Source organism: Littorina saxatilis, linkage group LG5 (genome assembly GCF_037325665.1).
Source record: "Littorina saxatilis isolate snail1 linkage group LG5, US_GU_Lsax_2.0, whole genome shotgun sequence".
Classification (NCBI taxonomy): Eukaryota; Metazoa; Mollusca; class Gastropoda; order Littorinimorpha; family Littorinidae; genus Littorina; species Littorina saxatilis.
Window position 1 is genome coordinate 25075692 of NC_090249.1, and position 23371 is coordinate 25099062.

At 40.6% G+C, this 23371-nt stretch overlaps 2 protein-coding genes and 1 long non-coding RNA gene across 3 annotated transcripts in view; 2 read left to right on the forward strand and 1 right to left on the reverse strand.

The window, feature by feature from the left end:
- Positions 1-1332, forward strand: part of LOC138966651 (uncharacterized) — a 5295-nt gene extending 3963 nt beyond the window's left edge. Inside the window, exon 5 of the mRNA XM_070338945.1 lies at positions 987-1332. Coding sequence (XP_070195046.1) covers positions 987-998 — 12 coding nt within the window. The 3' untranslated portion in view covers positions 999-1332. The remainder of the gene's footprint in view (positions 1-986) is intronic.
- Positions 1333-2350: 1018 nt separating this feature from the next.
- LOC138966653 (zinc finger protein 501-like) lies at positions 2351-8397 on the forward strand. The gene is made up of 5 exons (XM_070338946.1): positions 2351-2501; positions 2931-3929; positions 4413-4589; positions 6033-6166; positions 6536-8397. Exons 2-5 carry the CDS (start codon positions 3535-3537, stop codon positions 6910-6912), a joined length of 1083 nt encoding a protein of 360 aa, XP_070195047.1. The 5' UTR covers positions 2351-2501; positions 2931-3534; the 3' UTR covers positions 6913-8397.
- A 1722-nt stretch (positions 8398-10119) lies between these two features.
- LOC138966662 (uncharacterized) lies at positions 10120-19895 on the reverse strand. The gene is made up of 7 exons (XR_011455732.1): positions 19674-19895; positions 19158-19333; positions 18677-18851; positions 17855-17969; positions 16941-17049; positions 15758-15867; positions 10120-15287 (listed from the first exon to the last, which is right to left on the reverse strand). It is a non-coding gene; the product is annotated as an uncharacterized lncRNA (long non-coding RNA).
- Positions 19896-23371: the final 3476 nt, after the last annotated feature.

Genomic DNA, 23371 nt, shown 5'->3' on the forward strand with positions numbered 1-23371 from the left:
GCTTGAGTCCCACCCATTTGGGCACTTTCTCGTGCTCACTTTCTCGTGCTCACCGCACCAGGTTTCAGTGCTTGAGTCCCACCCATTTGGGCACTTTCTCGTGCTCACCGCCCCAGGTTTCAGTGCTTCCCCTCAGTTTGGTAGTTGGGTATGTCGGATGTCCACTAGTTGGCTGGCTGGCTGCCTACCTCACGTTAGTTGATTGGTTGGTTGGTTGGTTGGTTGGTTGGTTGGTTGGATGGTTCTGGTATCAGATCTCAGCGAAAAGACGAACCAAAGACTAAAGCGGATGACACTGGAATGAGGGTTGAATGTTCTCCTTGTCGATTTGATTGACTCTTTGGGTGGTTTCTAGCTTGGCTGGCTGGTCAGTCTGCTGACCTGCTTGCTATGCACAAGGATTAAGTCAAATGTCGTAGGGGCGGCGTAAGCATCAAGTTATTACCTATCTACCAACCGACCGGGCCAGTACATGTACCTAAACCTACCTACCTACTTACTTGCGTGTCTACCTGTCTGCCTGCCTTTCCACTCAACCACCCACTCACTCACTCACTTACTCACTCACTCACTTACTTTTGTCATGCTTTACCTATCTGCTTGCGTCCTTTTATGCTTTCCTAACTTTCTGTACTCTCTCACTCAACCATTCACTCACTCACTTTGTTTACCTACTTGTTGAATTACCTATTCACTCACGGCTTACTTAGTTACTCACTCATTTTTTTTAACTTCCTTACTTACTTCTTCTCATCCTTACTCACTCACTCAATTCCTTGCTTATGTCTTTCTTTTCGTCCTTTATCACTTATTCGCTCACTCGATCACTCATTCACTTATTTTTTTACTTCCTTCTTTCGTCCTCACTCACTGCACTCACTCACTTATTCACTCATTCATTCGCTTACTTTTTTCACTCCTACATTTTTCCTTTCTCACTCACTCACTCACACATTCATTTACTTATTTACTTATCTGTGTTTCAGACCGAACTGTGACAGCATAGCCAACACCGAAGGTCACGGAAACCTCAGTTTATGCGGGCATGAGCAGATTATCATTCAAACTGTCGCAAAAACCGTGGCTGAATTTTACTGTTCTGTGACAATCAGATCGGTCCAAATCAAACAAATGAACAACCAACCAACCCATGCCAAACATTAAAGCATTAAAACATACAAACAAAAACCACAGTTCTCATTGACATGCCCATCACCTTATTTTTATCAATTTAGTAATGATTAAGTTTGGTAGGTGGTTGTTTTTTTATTCGAATGCAAGTGCTTATATGAATAACTGAATGCTCATCATCAATAAACTAATCATCAGTGATATCTGTGTTCGATGAGTCAGCATGTCATGTCTCACTGGCAAGAACTTTATACTCCCCAAGTCTGTCAAGGATGCATCAGTGAGCGCGCGCACACGTCCAGTATATGTGGGTGTGTGCGTGCCGGTGTGTGCGTGTGTCAGTGTGTGTGTGTGTGTGTGTGTGTGTGTGTTCATGATGTGACACGCCGGTGTGGTGTACATCAGTGTGACACGGTGGGTGTGCATGTGTCACAGTGTGTCAGTCAGTGTCACAGTAGGCACGTTGAAAGTGGCTGGAAACTTGTCAAACTTGTGTGATACTCCAGCCCAGATAGAAATCTTGGAAGAAATACTCGGGTTAGTCCACCTCACATCACAAGGGTAACTACAATTATATACTGGGCCTACATTACACGATTCCACTAAGCAAGCTAAAGCAAGAGCTGGCAAACCGGCAACCACCACAGCAGCCCACTACAACAACAACAACAACAACAACAACAACAAAAACAGCAGTGGTTGAAAGTTACCTCAACCGAGAGGAATAATCATATCTGACACTGCAAACACTTCAATGACAAAATCATTATTGTACGAGGCTTTTTCCGTGCTAAGGGAGAGTAAAATTGATAAACCTAATGCGCTCCTTTTGTTGGCAAGATTTATTTCCCTTGAATTGTCGAATGCTAAATATCTGTAGTCTGCTCTTTTCTTTAAAAAATATATTAAAATAAATAATAATAACAAAAGAGCAAAAACGACAAACTTGGAGAAAACTATGCTTGCACAAGAAGAAAAAAATGGTGTGCAATTTCTGCAATTGCACATGCTTGTTTGTTTGTTTTTGTCCGTCTCCGGTTGTAACTTTTTAGTTGCTGTAAACAGTGAGAATACCTTGAGAATTGAATTTTCCTTTTATAAACAGCGCTTTATCATGAATATTGTTATAAATATTATAATCCTGTATTTCTCTCATAAAATGTTTTGTATATATGCATCCACAACCCAAGTCTAAAAGTAAACAACGCAACAAAGTCTACTTTCGCTTTCAATCAAGTGTACTTCCGGTCTTTAGTTCAGAGATGGAGATGGACTGTGATCACTGACACTTTCCTTCGTTTGATGTGGATGAACATTTCTACTGCATTGGGTACTGGGTAGCCCTGCGGTCGTCTATTGTTCATGACAAGGTATATGACTGTAAAAATCACAACCTTGCCCGCTATTCTATGCTATAATATTTCAGTAAAAATTATTTTTTCAGAATGGCATGTCTGTATGACTATTGATTCAATGATTGTGTTGTTTGCGTTCTTCAGTGTCAATTCTTGAGCATCACATGGATATGTGGTGGTTAAATAAGGCACATGCTTCAGCTGTACAGACTAAAGAAATAGTCTCCATGCAGGTGTGCTGACAAAAAGAGCCCATCCAGACAGTTATGTTTTCAGGTAGCATACCTGACAGTCATGTATGTTTTTGTCCTTCGGCGGGTACACATGAATTATGATGTCAAACAAAAGACCTCAATATGACGGGTCTTGATATGTATTGCGCATCACAATGTCTGCTATTTCTCTTGTTCCTCAGAAAACTCATAGGCTGATCTTATATTTCAGGTGAAAGGAGATTTCTGAGGCAGGACCCTGCTCTTCACCTGCATACATGTGCAGATTTCATGTGTATAAACACTCCAGTAGGAACTCCATGGACACATTGCTCGACAAGATCAGACTTAAAGTTCTGAAGTATGGGCAGTTTGACTGAGTGGATTCTTCGAAAATGTTCATGTGCTCAACAGTCTGATGGGGTCTGTGTCGACCAAAAGAATGGGATTCCCTGTAGGTGGAGTTCCTGTAGGGGTATTTCCTGTATACAGGGAATCCCACAAGGTCTAGTTCCAGCAGTGTTTCGCTGATATTGCTAAAAGTCACGTGATGCTTAGCGACATCGGTAGAATTTGATGTTTTTCGATCTTTAGTGATCATTCTTAGAAATTCGAGTATGGTTTGCAAGTTTTATTGACAAACTCTAACCTGTGGGATTCCCTGTATACAGGGAATCCCTCTACAGGAACTCCACCTACAGGAAATCCCACTCTTTTGGTCGACATAGACCCCATCAGCAACAGTAGCAGTGCAACGCTGAATCAACATTTCAACAGACACGCCAAAAGATAAAAAGATTAACAAGGAAAGCAAAAGAACAGTACAATCTAAAAGGATGAAATGTTCAAGGAGCAACATCACCACCCAGAACTTTGAAAAAGACACAGCTCCCACAAAAACTGAGAGTGTTACTGTTAGTTCTCCACATAATGAGGAATTAACTTCTAGTTCTACAAAGGAATTTGCTTTGCAAGACTCACAGTCACAGGAAACAGTTCAGCAAGTGTGTGAAGGAAATCCATCTCACGTGCACAATGCCAAATATTTCAAGCATAATCCCAGAAGTAAGAGACACAGAAAAGTCAACGCAGGATCCAAGTCAGAAGTGCAGCTGTTACCTGTGAAGAAGACAGAGAAGAAACAGAAAGAGATCAAAATATCCAAGGTGCATCAATGTCCCATCTGCAACTCTAGTTTTACCTGTGCAGCCAGTCAGAGGATACATTTAAGGTTGTTTTTTCTTTCTTTTTTTCTTCTTTTATTTAACATTTCTTTGAATATGCATGTTTTTGATAGGTATGTATGTGCTCCTATAAACCCGTTGTTTTGCAGCGTGAACACAGAGTTTAGGGTGAAAAACTGTCAGTAACAGTTCAGTGAAGACAAAACAACAAAAAAGTTGTATGTTGTGACATTTTTGTATTTGCATGGATTACCACTGGGCTTGATCTTTTAAACTTTTGCTACCCTCTGTGTAAACTTAAGTTGCAAAAGGAGGAGTTTTTAAATGAAGTTTAAAATTTACATTCCGTGAAAATAATTTATTTGTCTAAATTGATTATTGTAGTTCATCCATCAAATTATTATTTTGTGCAACTTTCTTGTTTTGGACAATTTTACATATTTTCTTTTATATGAAAAGAACCGTCATGATTCATCGTCAGATTTTAAAAAAAATAAAAAAATAATATGTATTTAATTGACTATTTCCAGACTACACACAGGCGAAAAGCCCTATGTGTGCAGCGACTGCAACGCAGCATTCTCCGACCACTCAGCCCTCCGGCGCCACAAGAGAATCCACAGTGGCAGCAAGCCCTTCACCTGTGATGAGTGTGGGGAGTCCTTCGCACGGTCCTTCACACTCACTGTTCACCTGCGCAGACACAGGTAACAGTGGTTTCTTTCGTCCCTTTGTTCCTTCTTTCAGGCTTTTTTCTCTACCCCAATAGATGAATGACGGAAATAACGCTGTTAGGTTTGTATGGGTTTTGAAAGAGTGACTACCCTTGCAATTGTGCAGACAAACTTTGCCATGTGCTTCCTGTACACGTGGTTGAGTAAGGCTCTCGCTAGTGACTGGCCTGTAATGTCATGCGGGAAAGTGTCTCCACGTGACATTATTTCCCACGTAAGGCCTAAAAAAAAAATAGGTGTGGTTACGGTAACCCGACCTACCCTATTTTTAGGGGCCGACCCTATCACTTTTTATTACATTTGTCAAAAAAACAAAAAAATGAAAAGAAAACGAGTGCAGAAAACGCAATGAAAGCGAAAGCGCTCGAGTCATCATGCAGACGACAGATGATGCAAGGGAAATAACTCCTTCTACTAAAAAGGCCCAACAGACGCTTGCCATGACAAAAATGGCGGCATTTTCTTCGGTTGTGAGTGCTACACGCTTGGTTGCTCTGCCATTAAGAAAAAAAAGTTTTTTAAAAAAAAGTGATTGCCTACCTTCCTACCCTATTTGTTTGGCTATGTTACCTTAACCACACCTTTTTTTTTTTTTGCCCAACATTATGTGCAAGTCACCAGGGAGAGGGCGTGTCTCAACCACATGTACAGGAAGCACATGGCAATGTTTGTCTGCGCTAACGCAAGGGTACTCACTCTTTTAGAACCAATGCAAACCCAACAGAGTTATTTCCGAAAATAGTCTATTGGCATGATCAGTCTTTTTGCCTGTAGTGAATTCAGATTGCTTCCCTTGTTCAGATTCTGTTATGACAAGTCGATCTGGAAGCGCAGTTTTACATCATGTAATGGGATCATTTTATTCAGTAAATCTTGTTATCCTAGGAGATCATTCATTGTTGTGCTCGTGCTTCAGGTATCCGTCACTGGTGCGATACTTGATTGATCTGATGTATTGGTCGGACCCCTGACCATGCAATCAACTGTCCGATATGATTGAGGTTTTCTGACCAAACACATTTTTGTAGCCAAGGCATTTGGACAGATACATATTTCCAGTCTTGTGTTGACTGTGATTTATTGTTGTTGTTTGGTTTGAATCAAATTGTTTTGTTAGTTGGTTGGTTCAATTTCTCTTTCTTCTGTGTGTATGTTCTGTTGTTCCTTCGCTGATTTACTATGTTATGTATATATTGCTGTTGTAGAAACCTTTAGTATGCACTGTACTACAGCAACTCTTTCTTGTGTGTGACTGTGAATAAACAACCCCCCCCCCCCCCAAAAAAAAAAACCCAAAAAAACCAAACAAACTGTAATTTGGAACAATTTTAATTATTGCTTAAACCAAAACCTCTTTGCTTTTTGTTCTCTTTACAGTGATGATATGTGCCTTTATATTGACTTGTTATGTTACAGTGGTGAGAAACCATACCAGTGCCAGCATTGTGGGATGTCTTTCTCGCAGTCTGCCAATTTGAAGAAGCACATTCGAGTTCACACAGGTGACAAACCGTATCAGTGTGACATGTGCCCTGCTGCATTTGCACAAGGTGGGTGCAGGAATTTGAAGACAGGGAGAGAAAATCCCTGATAAAGTACTGAAGAAAAAAGATTTTTTTTAAAAATATTTCTGACCTACGTAGCCTTATGTTTTTGAGGCTTTGTCATCAGAATTTTTTTGAATTTTTTTCCGTTTGTTTTGGTTGGTGAATCATTACATCTTTGTTCTTCTTTCTGTTCTATTGTCTGTCTTCTTCTTGTTTCTACTTTGTTGGTTTATGTGCCTGAAGAAGACCCTGGGGTTGAAACTTTGCTGTAATTTGTTCTTTATTTCTTTGTTAACAAGTGAGTACAGTATTTTTTGGTCTTTCTATCTGGGGTTTTTGGGCCTAAACCGCATGTCTGTTTATATCCCTCAGGGCATGCTCTCAAGTCTCACCTGACCGTGCACCAGGACGACAAGCCCTACATGTGCCAGGAGTGCGGCGATATCTTCTCCAGACCCCAGTACCTCCAGAAGCACATGAAGACCCACGACCACACCAGGTCCTACCTCTGCCACTACTGTCCTGCAACCTTCCGCACCCAGGAGAGTCTCCGCTATCACACGGAGAGTCACGTCGGTGACAAGACTTACCCGTGTGAGGAGTGCGCGCAGGTCTTTCACCGGAGGGACCACTACAAAGTGCACAAGTTTCGCGTGCACAGGAATGTCAAGTATCCGTGCAGCCTGTGCCAGGCTGTTTACAACCGCTCTGATCACTTGAAGAGGCATAAGAGTAAGGCTCACCCCTGAAGAGGCATGAGAGCAAAGCTCGCCCCTGAAGAGGCATGAGAGCAAAGCTCGCCCCTGAAGAGGCATGAGAGAAAGGCTCACCCGTGAAGAGGCATGAGAGTAAGGCTCACCCCTGAAGAGGCATGAGAGTATAAGGCTCACCCCTGAAGAGGCATGAGAGTAAGGCTCACCCCGGAAGAGGCATGAGAGTAAGGCTCACCCCTGAAGAGGCATGAGAGTAAGGCTCACCCCTGAAGAGGCATGAGAGTAAGGCTCACCCCGGAAGAGGCATGAGAGTAAGGCTCACCCCGGAAGAGGCATGAGAGTTTGGCTCACCCCGGAAGAGGCATGAGAGTAAGGCTCACCCCTGAAGAGGCATGAGAGTAAGGCTCACCCCTGAAGAGGCATGAGAGTAAGGCTCACCCCGGAAGAGGCATGAGAGTAAGGCTCACCCCTGAAGAGGCATGAGAGTAAGGCTCATCCCGGAAGAAGAATGAGAGTAAGGCTCACCCCTGAAGAGGAATGATATTAAGGCTCACCCCGGAAGAGGCATGAGAGGAAGGCTCACCCCTCAAGAGGCATGAGAGGAAGGCTCACCCTTAAAGAAGCATGAGATTAAGGCTTACCCCAGAAGAGGCATGAGAGGAAGGCTGACCCTTAAAGAGGCATGAGAGGAAGGCTCACCCTTAAAGAGGCATGAGAGTAAAGCTCCCCCCTGAAGAGGCATGAGAGTATAAGGCTCACCCCTGAAGAGGCATGAGAGTAAGGCTCACCCCGGAAGAGGCATGAGAGTATAAGGCTCACCCCTGAAGAGGCATGAGAGTATAAGGCTCACCCCTGAAGAGGCATGAGAGTAAGGCTCACCCCTGAAGAGGCATGAGAGTAAGGCTCACCCCGGAAGAGGCATGAGAGTAAGGCTCACCCCTGAAGAGGCATGAGATTATGGCTCACCCCTGAAGAGGCATGAGAGTAAGGCTCACCCCGGAAGAGGCATGAGAGTAAGGCTCACCCCTGAAGAGGCATGAGATTAAGGCTCACCCCGGAAGAGGCATGAGAGTATAAGGCTCACCCCTGAAGAGGCATGAGAGTATAAGGCTCACCCCTGAAGAGGCATGAGAGTAATAACATTTTTTCTAATAAAAGAACCAATAGACTGTACTACACATGTTGAAACATTTGCACTTTATCTTTTGTATACATTTGAACATTAGACCGTATAAACAATAGAAATTGAGTAGTTCCTATTTTAAATGAAATCTGCTTCCTTAGTACATCAAACACAAGCTGATAATGAACAGATTTTTTCCTTTTCTCTTTATTGCATTATGATTGTAAATGTGACTGTTATTTATGAAATACTAAAGTTGCAAATGGCATATTCATTGATATGAAGTACACATATTAAATAGGTGAAGAAAGCCAGAAAGAGGAATTGTGTTCAAAGCCAGTCTAGTGACTTCAGTGTCTGTTAGCGTGCGAAACATGTGTTATCTCAAGTTGTTGTACTACTAGTCTCTGTGTTGTGGATGGTGTTGCTTGTATGATAGAGTGGTCAAATCATACACACACAGACACACAAACACACACACACAAACACACAAACACACACACACACTGCATGCACACACACTATGAACTCATGATATAATGTGCCACACACACACACACTACACGCACAAACACCTTGGACTCATGATATAGGCCTAATGTGCTTTTTACACACAAACACACACACATGCTTGCACGCACACATGCACTCACACACACACACACACACACACACACACACACACACACATACCAACATCTACACACACACACACACACACACACACACGAGAGTATGCTCGGAGCTCACAAGTCCTTGCAGCAATGATCTGAGTCAGGGCCTGTGCCTCTTTGTTTGTTGGTCGGTGGGTGGGTGGGTTGATTTGTTGGTCGGTTGTTTGTTTTGAGCACAATGACCTCAAACGTGCAGCTCTTTACTATGCCTTATTTTTACTATTATCTCAATTTAAACAAGAAGGGCAAAGCCCATACGACTCACATGCTTGACCTTTACATGACCTTGACCTTCAGGGTCAAGGTCAAATAACTAAACCTAGCAGTGACATCATACACTAAGAACTGCTTTACACATTTTTCCTACCAAAATACATGTGACCTTGACCCAAGGTCAAGGTCATCCAAGGTCATGCAACACAAAGCTGTTAATTCAAGACATAGGAAGTACAATGGTAATTGTTGGCTCTTTCTACCATGAGATATGGTCACTTTTAGTGGTTCACTACCTTATTTTGGTCACATTTCATAAGGGTCAAAGTGACCTTGACCTTGATCATATGTGACCAAATGTGTCTCATGATGAAAGCATAACATGTGCTCCACATAATTTTTAAGTTTGAAACAGTTATCTTCCATAGTTCAGGGTCAAGGTCACTTCAAAATATGTATACAATCCAACTTTGAAGAGCTCCTGTGACCTTGACCTTGAAGCAAGGTAAACCAAACTGGTATCAAAAGATGGGGCTTACTTTGCCCTATATATCATATATAGGTGAGGTATTCAATCTCAAAAACTTCAGAGAAAATGGGAAAAATGGGAAAAATAGCTGTTTTTTAGACAACATTTATGGCCCCTGCGTCCTTGACCTTGAAGCAAGGTCAAGATGCTATGTATGTTTTTGGGGGCCTTGTCATCATACACCATCTTGCCAAATTTGGTACTGATAGACTGAATAGTGTCCAAGAAATATCCAACGTTAAAGTTTTCCGGACGGCCGGCCGGCCGGACGGACGGACGGACGACTCGGGTGAGTACATAGACTCACTTTTGCTTCGCATGTGAGTCAAAAAATGGATGTCAGACAGATGGTTATTTGTTTTGTTGTTGTTGCATTGTTTATTACTTTGACTTAATCGCGTTCTGACTGTCTTTGAGTGAGTCTTTATGAGAGAGAAACACCCTAGAGAATTAAACACAACAGATTTCATTTCATTTCTTTCTCGGTTGAGGTGACTGATTGTGTGGTGATTTAATAATAAACAAGAGGCGAAGCCTTCAAGGCTCACGTAAGAAATAGACAAACAGCAACACAAACTCAATCACTCCGTCACACATACACACACACACACACACACACACACAGTAAGCATTGGTGACACTGTGCAAGAAAGCGAGACACTAGATCTAGATATGTCTGTCTGCATGTAGCCTATAGTAAAAAAGTACCACACTATGTACTATAGTATACTATAGTAAAAGTACTATGGTATACTATAGTTTACTATAGTACAAGTACTATGGTACATTGAATTGTACTATGGTATACTATAGTTTACTATAGTACAAGTACTATGGTACATTGAATTGTACTATGGTGTACCATAGTTTACTGTAGTACTAGTACTATAGTAAACTATAGTACAAAAAGTACCATAGTACAATACATTAGTGTGTACTATAGTACATTGTGGTACATGTACTATAGTAAACTATAGTACAGTTAAATGTACTATAGTATTTTGGTCACTTTTTTGCAAAAATGTACTCTAGTAAACTATAGTTTACTATAGTAAACTCTAGTTTACTAGAGTACATGTACTATAGTTTACTAGAGTAAAATGTAGTACAGCGTGGTATTTTGGTCATAGTACATTTGTACTATAGTACTTGTACTATAGTTTACTATAGTACAGCGTGGTACTTTTGGCATGGTAGATTTGTACTATAGTACTTTCACTATAGTTTACTATAGTACAGTGTGGTACTTTTGTTGCTGTATATTTTGTACTATAGTACTTTTACTGTAGTTTACTATAGTATACTGCAGTACTTTCTTGAAAAAGTACCATAGCCTTAAAAATTACACTGGATGTAAATGTGGCCCCAATTTTTGCTGAATCAATTGTGTTGTGTGAATTGAATGTGTGTGTGCACGATCAGGCCACTCGCTGCTGTCAATCTGTCACATTTGGTAGGAAAGTAAAGGTTCATCACATGTTTTAAATTTTATTTTCATTTTTCGGCAGAGCATTTATAGTCAAACTTATGTAAGAACATTTTAAAATATCCACTAACATGTAAAAGACAATTAAATAATAATTTTAAACAAGAAGGGCAAAGCCCATACGACTCACATGCTTTACACATTTTTCCTACCAAAATACATGTGACCTTGACCAGGTCATCCAAGGTCATGCAACACAAAGCTGTTAATTCAAGACATAGGAAGTACAATGGTGCTTATTGGCTCTTTCTACCATGAGATATGGTCACTTTTAGTGGTTCACTACCTTATTTTGGTCACATTTCATAAGGGTCAAAGTGACCTTGACCATGATCATATGTGACCGAATGTGTCTCATGATGAAAGCATAACATGTGCCCCACATAATTTTTAAGTTTGAAACAGTTATCTTCCATAGTTCAGGGTCAAGGTCACTTCAAAATATGTATACAATCCAACTTTGAAGAGCTCCTGTGACCTTGACCTTGAAGCAAGGTAAACCAAACTGGTATCAAAAGATGGGGCTTACTTTGCCCTATATATCATATATAGGTGAGGTATTGAATCTCAAAAACTTCAGAGAAAATGGGAAAAATATGAAAAATAGCTGTTTTTTAGGCAACATTTATGGCCCCTGCGACCTTGACCTTGAAGCAAGGTCAAGATGCTATGTATGTTTTTTGGGGCCTTGTCATCATACACCATCTTGCCAAATTTGGTACTGATAGACTGAATAGTGTCCAAGAAATATCCAACGTTAAAGTTTTCCGGACGGACGGACGGACGTCCGGACGGACGTCCGGACGGACGGACGGACGGACGGACGGACGGACGGACGGACGGACGGACGGACGGACGGACGGACGGACGGACGACTCGGGTGAGTACATAGACTCACTTTTGCTTCGCATGTGAGTCAAAAAGGTGACCTTGCACAGTGAGTAACCAAGCTGTAGATTTTTGGTAAATGTCCCAATGCAGAAACAGTTTTAATGCAATTTTTTATAACCCTGTTAACCAGAACAAGTAACAATAAAATGCACAAAACAGATTTATTATAGCACTCTTCTTTGTGGGAATTCACCTTTAGCACAACACATAATATTTTCCCAAAATTATCTCCCCTACAGCCAAGTTAAATTTCTATGATTAGCTTTGAAAGTGACCATGCCTACATCAGTACATGAAAACTCTGAACAATCAAAGGAGACAATGATTGTCCCTATTACTGACCAGAACTCTACCCCAATCTGAACTTGAATAATGCAAACTATCAAGCTGACTTGATGTCATCTAACCCTGCATGTGTGTGACCTTACACAGATAAAGTTATTGAGTTACTTTCTTTCTTTATTTGGTGTTTAACGTTGTTTTCCACCATTCAAGGTTATATCGCGACGGGGAAAGGGGGGAGATGGGATACAGCCACTTGTCAATTGTTTCTTGTTCACAAAAGCACTAATCAAAAATTTGCTCCAGGGGATTGCAACGTAGTACAATATATTACCTTACTGGGAGAATGCAAGTTTCCAGTACAATAATAATAATAATAATAATAATAATAATAATAAGAACATTTATATAGCGCTAAATCAAAAACTTTCGTTAAAAAGGCTTGCTCTAAGCGCTTGACATCTAAACTAAAACGTCATTCACACTCTTTACAATGATGTACAAGAACTTCATGTCACACTCTTTCATTCAGTATAGTACCATTCACACAGTTGTTATTCTGTACAAGACAATAAGTTAGTCTAACATTTAGAATGTTCATAAGATGAAAACGAGAGAAAACCAGACTGATTAAAACAACTGCTTAGTGCTAACAAAGCATGAATCTTAATGATAACGTAATACATGTTTAACTGTTAAGACCATAAAAAAACAAACAAACCTATATGCTAAAATAACTTCGAACTTTTAAGAATTTCTTAAAAGATACACAGCACAGCTAGATAAACACCAGAATGATAAAACAAAAGGCAACTCGTTAAAACTATTAAATGCATCAATGTCTAAAACACGAAAGACTCAAATATAAGATACACAATTCTCTAAAATTGTTTATTAAAACTGAAACCGACCTGCTCAAAGTAAACCATACCCACCCCCTCCCTACCCACCCCCAACCCTCCTCCTACACTAAATACTAATTATTTCTACTCTTAACTTCCCAACTACACGTTATCCATAAACTATGCACAGGAACATGTGTGTCAGCATTATGTGGCACCGACATGACTTGTGCATATCTAGCCTACAGCTAAGGGTTAAAGTTAAAGGACTACTGCAGTGAAAAATTATATTTATAATAATTTAAAACAAAAGACAAAAAATAACAAGCTGAATAGAGATGGAACCGTTACAGAACAGGATGGCAAAATGTTGCGACTTTAGGAGTTGTGTTTCTGGAAGAGGTGAGTTTTGAGTGATCGCTTGAATGACTGTACTGACTGAGGACTTAAAATTTCTTACATACTCAGTGATGTACATTTTTCTAGCAGCCTTTAGGACAATTGTCCTGAAGACTGAAAATCAATAGGACACGGTGTCCTGAGATTGCAATTTCAATAGGACAAAAACACGACTCGTAAAACCGCATTTAAAAAGATTTTTCAGTTTCCATTCCTCAGAGAAGGAACGTGATTTCTTGTCTTTCAACTCTTTGACTTGGGTTGTCTCTCTCGTGCTCGTTGACGTACTTGCAGTTGCACTTTCACCATCACTCTCCACTTCGACGAGTTCGTTCTCGGTTGACGTTGTTGTTGGTTCAGCTGAAGCCACAGTGGCTGGCGAACGCAGCATGGACATCAATGTCTGCTGATTTTTATCTGCTTTGAGCTTTTTTTTCGGACCCATGTCGTTTCTCTTTCGTTTTATTTTCGTTCGAACGCACAACGGTTTTTTTTCTGGATATTATGACGAAAAGTAATGCCTTGCGCATGTGCGAACATGCACGGGTGGTTCCCATTGGTTTAAACGATTTATTGCTGAGCCAATGAATGCACTCGAGGCACCATATGGGTTCGGTTTTCTTTTTTTCTTCTTGATCCAACTTGAGGATAAATTAATTCAAAGAATCAGATCCCATATGGTGCCTCGTTCACTCAACAAACTGGTCACACGTAGTGCATACTTTCGCTTGGCAAAACCGAAACCAGCTTTCCTCACGCAGTGTTTACTTTCGCTTGGCAAAACCGAAACAAGCTTTCCTCTTGAAAATTGAACAGTCCGCATGTCCGCTTCATTGTCAAAAACGATCGGACCCTTGACCACTTCTTCTGTAGGTTAATCGGACCTGTGTCCTGCTGGGGTTAAAGCTATAGGTCCTGGGGAAATTGGATCGGTCAGAGACCGGAGACCGACTAAAATGTACATCACTGCATACTGGACTAAAATCTTTACAAAAATTGACAATATTCTATACAAGAAACACTTAACAAGGGTAAAAGGATAAACAGAATCCGTTAGTCGCCTCTTACGACATGCTGGGGAGCATCGGGTAAATTCTTCCCCCTAACTCGCGGGGGGTTATTGAGTTACAACGATCTTGCTTCAAACACATTCAAAATAATACCATTTCTCTTGTTATTAATATTATTTTCTGTGAACTTAAAAGTTTATGAGGGTCAATTTGACATGGGTCACATCTAGAGGTCATCCAACTTCAATAGCCTGTAAATTTTTAGTATCAAAAATCTAGCTTTCAAAACATTTCAGAAAAATAAGAACACATGCTTTCGCAACACATCCTTGATATTTGTCAAAAATGTGGCTTTGAAAAAATGACAAATGTGGTCATGTTTTAAATTGATCAAACCATAGCAGTATGTTAACTTTTTAAAGTCTACCTTGAAAACCATCCAAGAAAACAACAATGTTCAATTCTGTCTACCCATTGTAAGTCAGCCTAATTATACTCCCCATCAGTGACATTCTCCTGACCTGGTGAGTCAAAACTCACTAAATGTCCAATGGAGATTTTTCAGCAGGCAACCAGAAAGTATATAGTGTGGCGTTATGTCCCTTTTTTTCCAAACAGGGTTATAATTATATGTGGCAATAATCACATGAAATGTTCTCTGTCCTCCACATCTGTTTGATTTGTGATTGGTGTCCAGATTATTTGCTACAGGCATCTGATTAAGTTTATTGTAGCTGCTGTCCGGTTCCCTTAGCCAGTGATATCTGCTTTCCTGTTCTGTAACTTGTATTCATGTTCGCGATGGCACCCGCTGAATAGTTTTGGTTGTTCTCCAATGGCATCTAGCTAGCTGCTTTGACGTCTGTAAGTGGTGTCAAGGTCCTTCACCATGCAGTCATCTGCTGGAAGTGAACAGGAGGCTCTCTTGCTTATGACATCCACACCAGAGCATGGAATGAAACCTGCAATGACACAGCAGTATGACTATGAGAAAGCATGCAGACTGAAGCAAAGAGGGCCAAACTTTAAGAGAATGATAATGAAAGCTAACTTAAAGTGCCGTGGCTTTTAGTGCATATATCTAACTTTTAAAACTTGTGTCTGTCTGTGTGTGTATTATGATGACTAAAGGCTCCGAAACAGCTGCACCACTGAGGCGGTGGTGGTGGTGGGGGTTTGAAACGTGCTGGTGCGTGTATGTTTGTGCTTGCGTGTGTGCAGGCATGAATGTCTTTGTCAGTATATCTGTCTGTGTGTGTGTGTGTGTGTGTGTGTGTGTGTGTGTGTGTGTGTGTGTGTGTGTGTGTGTGTGTGTGTGTGTGTGTGTGTGTGTGTGTGTGTGTGTGTGTGTGTGTGTGTGTGTGTGTGTGTGTGTGTGTGTGTGCGTGTGACAATTTATGAATACAATTAATGTATATACATCTGTACACACCCAAGAAGATAAGGCGCTCAGCAGGTCTGGACTCATGTTGATCCATTATGTCGGAAACAGGCAGAATTGGATCCTCCACCCGACAGTCACTGCTGCAGTGCTGCTCTCAGCTATAAGCAAGAGAAAGCAGTTTGAGTGTTTCATCGCATATAATTCCAGTGTTTGCATTCTCCATAGCGATTAGCTGAAACTATTTAGCTAAATATATTATCAGTGGAATACCAAAGGGGTGGCATATGTCATCCAAAATATAAGGCAATTTAAAGTGTGATTGACGGGACAGAAGCGTTTCAATGATACAAATAGAGAACACTACATAGCCTACTGTGTGTTACTGGGTTTACACAAGTAAAAGTGAATATTTGTCCTTCTTCTTCTTCGTTCATGGGCTTAGACTCCCACGTTCACTCATGTGGATTTTTACGTGTATGGCCATTCAGGCAGCATACGCCAATTTTGGGGGAGGCATGCTGGGTATTTTCGTGTTTCTATAACCCACCGACTCCCACATGGTTTACAGGATCTTTTCCGTGCGCACTTGGTCTTGTGCTTGCGTGTACACATGAAGGGGGTTAAGTCACTAGCAGGTCTGCACATAAGTTGACCTGGGAGATCGGAAAAATCTCCACACTTAACCCACCAGGCGGCAGCGACCGGGATTCGAACTCACGACCTCCCGATTATGAGGCCCACGTCTTACCACCACGCTACTGCGCCCGTCGTGAATATTTCAATATCTGAAAAGCAATAAGTGTAAATCTGGTGCCACACAGCAAGCCATGAAGTATTCTGTTTTAAATTCCTACGTACCAGAGAGATAACCCATGTAGTAACTAAACCATACACCCACATGTGGGAATATCATTGAGGTCATGGCAAGCTAGTCTGGCAGGGACCTTATATATTCCACTGCACATTATTACAAAGTCACAGATGCAAAGTCATTCTCGGAACACTTTTGGGCTTGTCATTTTCTCACGAGTGTTTTGAGAATGAAGTTTGTCTCGGAGATTTTGCATAAGCAGTGGAAAATGACATCCCTGTCAGACATGTTGTTTGAACCAACCTCATTTACATGATAGACAGCACGCCTGTGAAGAGATGGTTCATTTATCACATCATGACACATGGGTGGTATCTCTCAGGTAGGCAAAACAATATATATCTAAATGCACCAATTTACCTCAAGCACTCAGCAGGTCTGCACATATGTTGATCCATTAGGTCAAAAAACCACCAGAACTCGATATGTTGTCCTGAAGTCACAGATACAGTGGAACCCCCCAAGGATCCTGAAAAAATAATTAAAAATGAAGAGCCAACACTTGTACAAATTATCTGTCTTTGTACATACACAAATAAATCTGCTTGCACTATGCTGGCTTTAGGCATGTGTAATAAAATTATTTTGGGGGAGCTTCTCGATTCAACCGGGAACTTTTGTTGTTGTCAAAGCAATTTATGCCTCAAACATTCTCCCACTCTAAGACTGAACTATGCATTCAGTATGTGTTGATATCTGACTTAAACTCACAAAAATAACAAAGGCTAGTTTGTAAAAAGACACTGATTTGAAAAGAAAATTTAAATTCAATTACATATTATTATGTATTATATAATCTGTTCTGGGGCTTTTTTCCAGGTCTTTTAAAAAAGGATGTTCACAAACAATAACAAACACATTTTCAATCCAATGAATGTTTGCAGCACTGTCAGCCGGACAGAAATGACAGTATGTTGACAAAGCCGTGATAAAAACATAACCTGCAGTCCTACCTTAGCGCAAAGAAGTATGAATGGTCTCTGTGTACTCTACAATCTCTGACTGTGGCCCTATGTAAAGGTCGAAAAGAGCTGGCTGTGCTTGGCCATTAAGAAAAATTTCAGTTAATTCAGATTTGTACAAGGAGAGCATAAAAGCATATATTCACAGCATGTATGTCTTGTTATTGCTATAGGTCTATATATCTATGCCACAATGACACAGCAAATACGTACATTCATACAGACATATTCATTTACTCATATAATTTAAATTATATAGCACCACAGGAATATGTTAATATCAAAATCTAATATGAAATTTCCTACACACACCCATGAAGTTCAAGCCCTAAGCAGTTCTGCACACATGTTGATCCAGGAGGTCCAAACACACCCTGCACTTGTTGTCCAACAGTCACTGCTCCAGTGAAACCCTCCATTTAGGACCCTGAAAGATATAACAAGTTCCATAAAGTGATACAAAACTCTTTGTTGTTGTCCTTATCTGCCGAAGGAGCACCTCCTGTCGCTTCACAGCATCTGTAACACAAGAAAGGACTGAGTATCCAGCCAGAAATTTCATGACTGTATTTTTATAATGATGATCAACAAAACTTTTCAGGGGCTTTTAAAATGATATGACAAATATAAAGTCAGATGCATTTCACCCATTGTTATACTTAAACATAGAACTAAGGCTTGCTCATACAGAGGAACTCCCCTTGTTAGACCTCAAAATATCTGAGAAAAATAGGCCTTAAAAAGGACCCCTGGGTGTCTTAAAAAGGCCGTTGATTGATGATTCACAAAGGTTATTCACAGAAAATATGAAAAAAGCAAGGTCCTAAAAGGGAGTGTGTCTTTAAGTGTGTGTGTCTGTCTGTGCATCACAATTAAGGGCTAAACAAAAACAAACACACACCCAAGAAAAGCAAAATTTGTTTGAAAATTTGATTAAACTCCAAGACAGTGAATCAAACAAGAAATGTCCATCACTTATTCAGACGCAGTTTATATTTGAATGTATGTGTGTGTGTTGCAAACATTACACAAAAGTGGATCATAAATACCAAATTCAGCTATGCTAGTACCGTATTGCAAATTACATTAAATTTGAAATGAAATTTTATAATTTGTTGTTAATAATTTACTTACTGGTTAAAGAGTACAACTTTTCACAATTTCAGCACAGAGAATGGAATCCTTGGTGTCTGCTTCCTTTTCTATCTGAATGACTCATTGGTACAGCCATCTGTCATCACCCTGCCGACTGTTTTTTTGACCTGGAGTCCAGAAGCTTCCCCACCAACTCAGGCAGTTTTGTTTTTCACTAAAAGCAAAAGAATAAAGGTCAAATAGATTTGCACAAAGGAATAAAAAGAGGTTTTCTAGTAATCCAAATAAAGCATGCAGAAATAAAAACACAAAAAGTAACATCAAACAGTTTTGCCTCTTGTGCCCCCAAGACACTGGAATAATTACAGGCCACCAGATAGGCCGTCCATCACTGAAAGTGAACAGAAAAACTTGATGTTTAAATATGTGTGTGTGTGTGTCAGTGTGTGTGTGTGTGTGTGTGTGTGTGTTATACAAGTGGTACAGGTAATTTAAGACAAGAGTTTAAAATGTCACTTACTTGTTGTCCCTGTCAGTGTAAACTTTCAGCACAAAGAAGAATGGAAACATTGGTGTTTTTGTCGGTTCCGTTCCAACTGAATGATTTGGTACAGCCATGCCATCAAGTTGATCAACCAGCTCACTGTTCCTGTTACCAGTTCAACCTCTTTTCCACATTGCCGACAGATTTTTAATCTGAAAAAGTCATGTATACATGTTTTCAAAATGGGAATTTACAAGTAAACAGTTAACGAAATAGTCCGCTTCTGTCACGTACTCCCCACGAACACCACCATGTGGGGCAGCCAGATCCAGATAGAATCAACAAACAAGTAAAACTCAAAGTAAAAACATCAAACTCAAACTCAAAGAGAAAAAAACCAACCAGACGGCCCAATGGTCACTGTAATTGTATCAGATTCAGATTCTCACAATGGTATAAACTTTGCAAATCTCAAAAATAGTCGGATACGGGTAGTGACAATGATAGTGAAAAAGAGTTGTGGGAGCTGTAAAGAATAATTTATATACGTACTCCTCACTCGATAGTCGATGACTTGGCAGTTACAGTTGCAAATCACTCGATAACTCCTGAGCGAATCTGGATACGATTACGTGGAAAACTCTTGAAGGCTTACTTCTCAGTCCAGATCCATCTTCTGCTCTCCGAATTATGGTTACACTCTCTTGGTGGGTTCCTTTCGTGATGTTGTAGCCCGCTTTTTTCCAATCTCCCAGGTGCAAACTCTTTCTTGTGAGCGTTGAAAATCAGTTACTAGTGCTGTCCCTTGATTTACTTCGGAGTGGTCTCCTCTTCGATTTTTAAGGGACATAACTCTCGCACAGCGAACCCTTTCTTCGTATCGAAAGTAGCCGGCTCAGTTTGTTTTTGTTTTTGTTTGGTCTTGTGTTTGATGACTTTGCTAGTCCAATATTTTATGTATATACTCAACCAAAACTTAAATGTTTTTACTAGTTATTTAATTTTATGAGTTACAGTTCCTTTTAGGTACTGCTCTGTTCATTTTAGCATGTGCATAGATATGCAACGCACACGTGACAAGTGTGTGTGTGTGTGTGTGTGTGTGTGTGTGTGAGTTTACGCAGTATGTGTGTGTATGGGGGATGTGTGTGTGGGGGGGATGTGGGGGTATATGTGTGTGTGTGTGTGTGTGTGTGTGTGTGTGTGTGTGTGTGTGTCTGTGTGTTTCGGTAAGCGAATGTCAGCGGGTTTGTGTGTGTGCATGCGTGTGGGCGTGAGTGCGGCATGTGCGTGTGCGTGTGCGTGTGTGCAGTCTTTTGCTTACGTTTACAATTATTCTCTGTATATGTTCCAAGGCAGGGCCGGACTAGGCAAAGAGGAGAGAGGGGGGGGGGGGGTTGCCAGTGGTGGTCCAGGGGATGTTCTCCCTGCATGGCGGGGTCAAGGGGCAGAGCCCCTTGTGGGGGTCAGGGGGCAAAGCCCCCTGAAGCTGATGGGTAGGTCATATTCTGAGATAGGAAAATGGTCGCTCCTTGCATGAAACGGCATAAAATAAACAATAATAAAAAATGTTTTAAATAAGTGAGGTACATGTTTAGGCTAGGGGGGGGGTGCGCAACCCCCATACCCCCCCCCCCCCCCCCCCGGTAGTCCGGCCCTGCAAGGACAGGTTGGAAGATGAGGCTAAGCCTAAAACCTTTATCCTGACGTAATAAAGTTAATTATGATCTCTCTCTCTCTCTCTCTCTCTCTCTCTCTCTCTCTCTCTCTCTCTCTGTTAAGCATTCGATGTGTACATATTCCATAACCTTTTTTTTTAATCTCATATCAGTGTCTGTGTGTGTGTGTGTGTGTGTGTGTGTGTGTGTGTGTGTGTGTGTGTGTGTGCATGTGTATTTGTGAATGTCCGTGTATATGATGTGATTAGAATAGGGGTGCCTCTCTGCATGGGTGAAAAAACACTTGTTTGTAATGCTTGTATGCCACAACGCTCTCTCTGTCTCTCTCTGTCTCTCTCTGTCTCTCTCTGTCTCTCTCTCTGTCTCTCTCTCTCTCTTTCTCTCTCTCTCTCAAATTATTTAAAATGAAACAATATTGTACACACAGCAAAATTCAGTCAACTTCAGGTCAAACCAAGAACTTTGCACTTGATCCTACATGAAGAATTATTTTGGCAAACGTTAAATTTAACATAAAAAAGGTATTGTTTCAAAATTTCACTGCAGACCATTTTACTAAGCGTTTCGGGCGGGCGGGAAATAGCTCAGTCGGTAGCGGCGCTGTCTTCAAAACCAGTTGTCGCAATCGGCGTGGGTTCGATCCCCACGTTCGGCGAGGGATTTATTTCCCAGAGTCAACATCGTGCAGACTCTCCTCGGTGGCCGCATGCACACGATAAAGAACCCAAGTTCACAGCGAAAGTCTCAGGGCTCGGAAACATGAATACACGCATGCAGGAAACAAAATGTGTGGGTATCGCCGTATACTGTATGGCAGCTCGCTTTCCCCATGGAGAAAGCAGCCCGAATTTCCATGAGGGCAACCTCACAGGACTATATAAAATCTTATCCTTATCGTATCCTTATCCTTTAACTTTTAAAGCAATTGTTAAATTCTCTTTTGAAAACTTTTTTGTGAGAAGCGTTCCCAGCTAACGTTAATGAAAAATTAATTTCACATTTGATGCTAACTGTTTACAAAAAACTAACTTATGTACATCTGACGTTACAAAAGTCCTTTCTCCTAAGTGAATATGTGCGTTCCCACGTGTTTGTGTGTGTGCACGTGCGAGCGTGTGTGTGACTGTGTGTGTGTGTGTGTGTGTGTGTGTGTGTGTGTGTATGTGTATGTGTGACGGTGTGTGTGTGGTGTGTGAGCACAAAGTATTCCTACGTGTATTTTGCAAATGCACAGTTAACAAGTTTGAAAATATCTCATGTCATCTCCAACAAACGGCTTAATTCACACACACGCACGCACAAAACATAATGAATCTTATATGTATGACTACCTTGTAAAAACACACACAACACGTTTACATGCACAACTGGTGATATAAAACACAATTTTAAAAAACAATGTTTTTTAATCAAATTAAAAAAAAAAGTTATGCTTAGCTGATAAGTTATATCAATAAAACAATAAAAATAAAAACACAAAATGCATGTATACTATTACTACTATACTGTACCGCAGTACTATGTACTGTAGTACTATAGTACAAAGTACCACAGTGTACCATAGTACAAAGTACTTCGTACCATGGTACTACTGTAGTACAAGGTACAGCACAAAAAAGTACCATAGTACAAAGTACTAGGTACTATAGTACTACTCTAGTACTGTAGTACATGGTACATTCAATAAAAAGTACCATAGTACAAAGTACTAGGTACTATAGTACTACTGTAGTACATGGTACATTCACTCAAAAGTACCATAGTACAAAGTACAAAGTACTCTACTGTACCACAAAGTACTATAGTACATGGTACATTTACTACACAGTACTATAGTACAAAGTACCATGTACTACAGTATGTACTATAGTACATGGTACATTTACTATAGTTTACTATAGTACAGGGTACATTTACTATAGTTTACTATAGTATACTATAGTACATCGTGTGGTACTTTTTCAGCTGGGTACTTACAGGGACACGACTAAGAGTAATACCTAATATTCTGGACTCGCAACGAAATATACAAACACATGACAATGAACAACGTTTCGACCTAATGGTCTTCAACAGGTTTAAAAAAAAAATGAAAACAACAATACAAATATCAAAACGACTTATATCAGAGAAGATGATGTCCTCCAAGCGCAAAAGAAGGAAGAAGGGAGATAAATCAAAAAGAAAAATGAGCAATGAAAAATGAAACCAAAACGAAACAAATCAGAATGATAACGCTTGAAGGGCCTGAAGTTGAAAGAGAGAGAGAGAGAGAGAGAGAGAGAGAGAGAGAGAGAGAGAGAGAGAGAGAGAGAGAGAGTGTCAACAATATCTGCGACACGACTGCCAACTAGTCTCGGCCCGCTCAAAGTAACAATGACCGAGACTTTCAGTAATTCCTTCGCGTGACGTCTAACCCTCTTACGCCATAATGTGACGTCTTCAAATGACGAAATGTTAAAGTTTCTACCACAGACATACACACGCACGCACATACGTGCGTGTGACGTCTTCAAATGACGAAATGTTAGAGTTTCTACCACAGACATACACACGCACGCACATACTACG

What these genes read in the sequence shown, in the direction of transcription:
- LOC138966653 (XM_070338946.1), top strand. Translation starts at nt 3,535, where the DNA reads ATGAAATGTTCAAGGAGCAACATCACCACCCAGAACTTTGAAAAAGAC. An exon ending in GTTCACCTGCGCAGACACAG is followed by an intron (nt 4,590 to 6,032) that starts GTAACAGTGGTT and finishes GTTATGTTACAG; the next exon opens with TGGTGAGAAACCATACCAGT. An exon ending in CCCTGCTGCATTTGCACAAG is followed by an intron (nt 6,167 to 6,535) that starts GTGGGTGCAGGA and finishes TATATCCCTCAG; the next exon opens with GGCATGCTCTCAAGTCTCAC.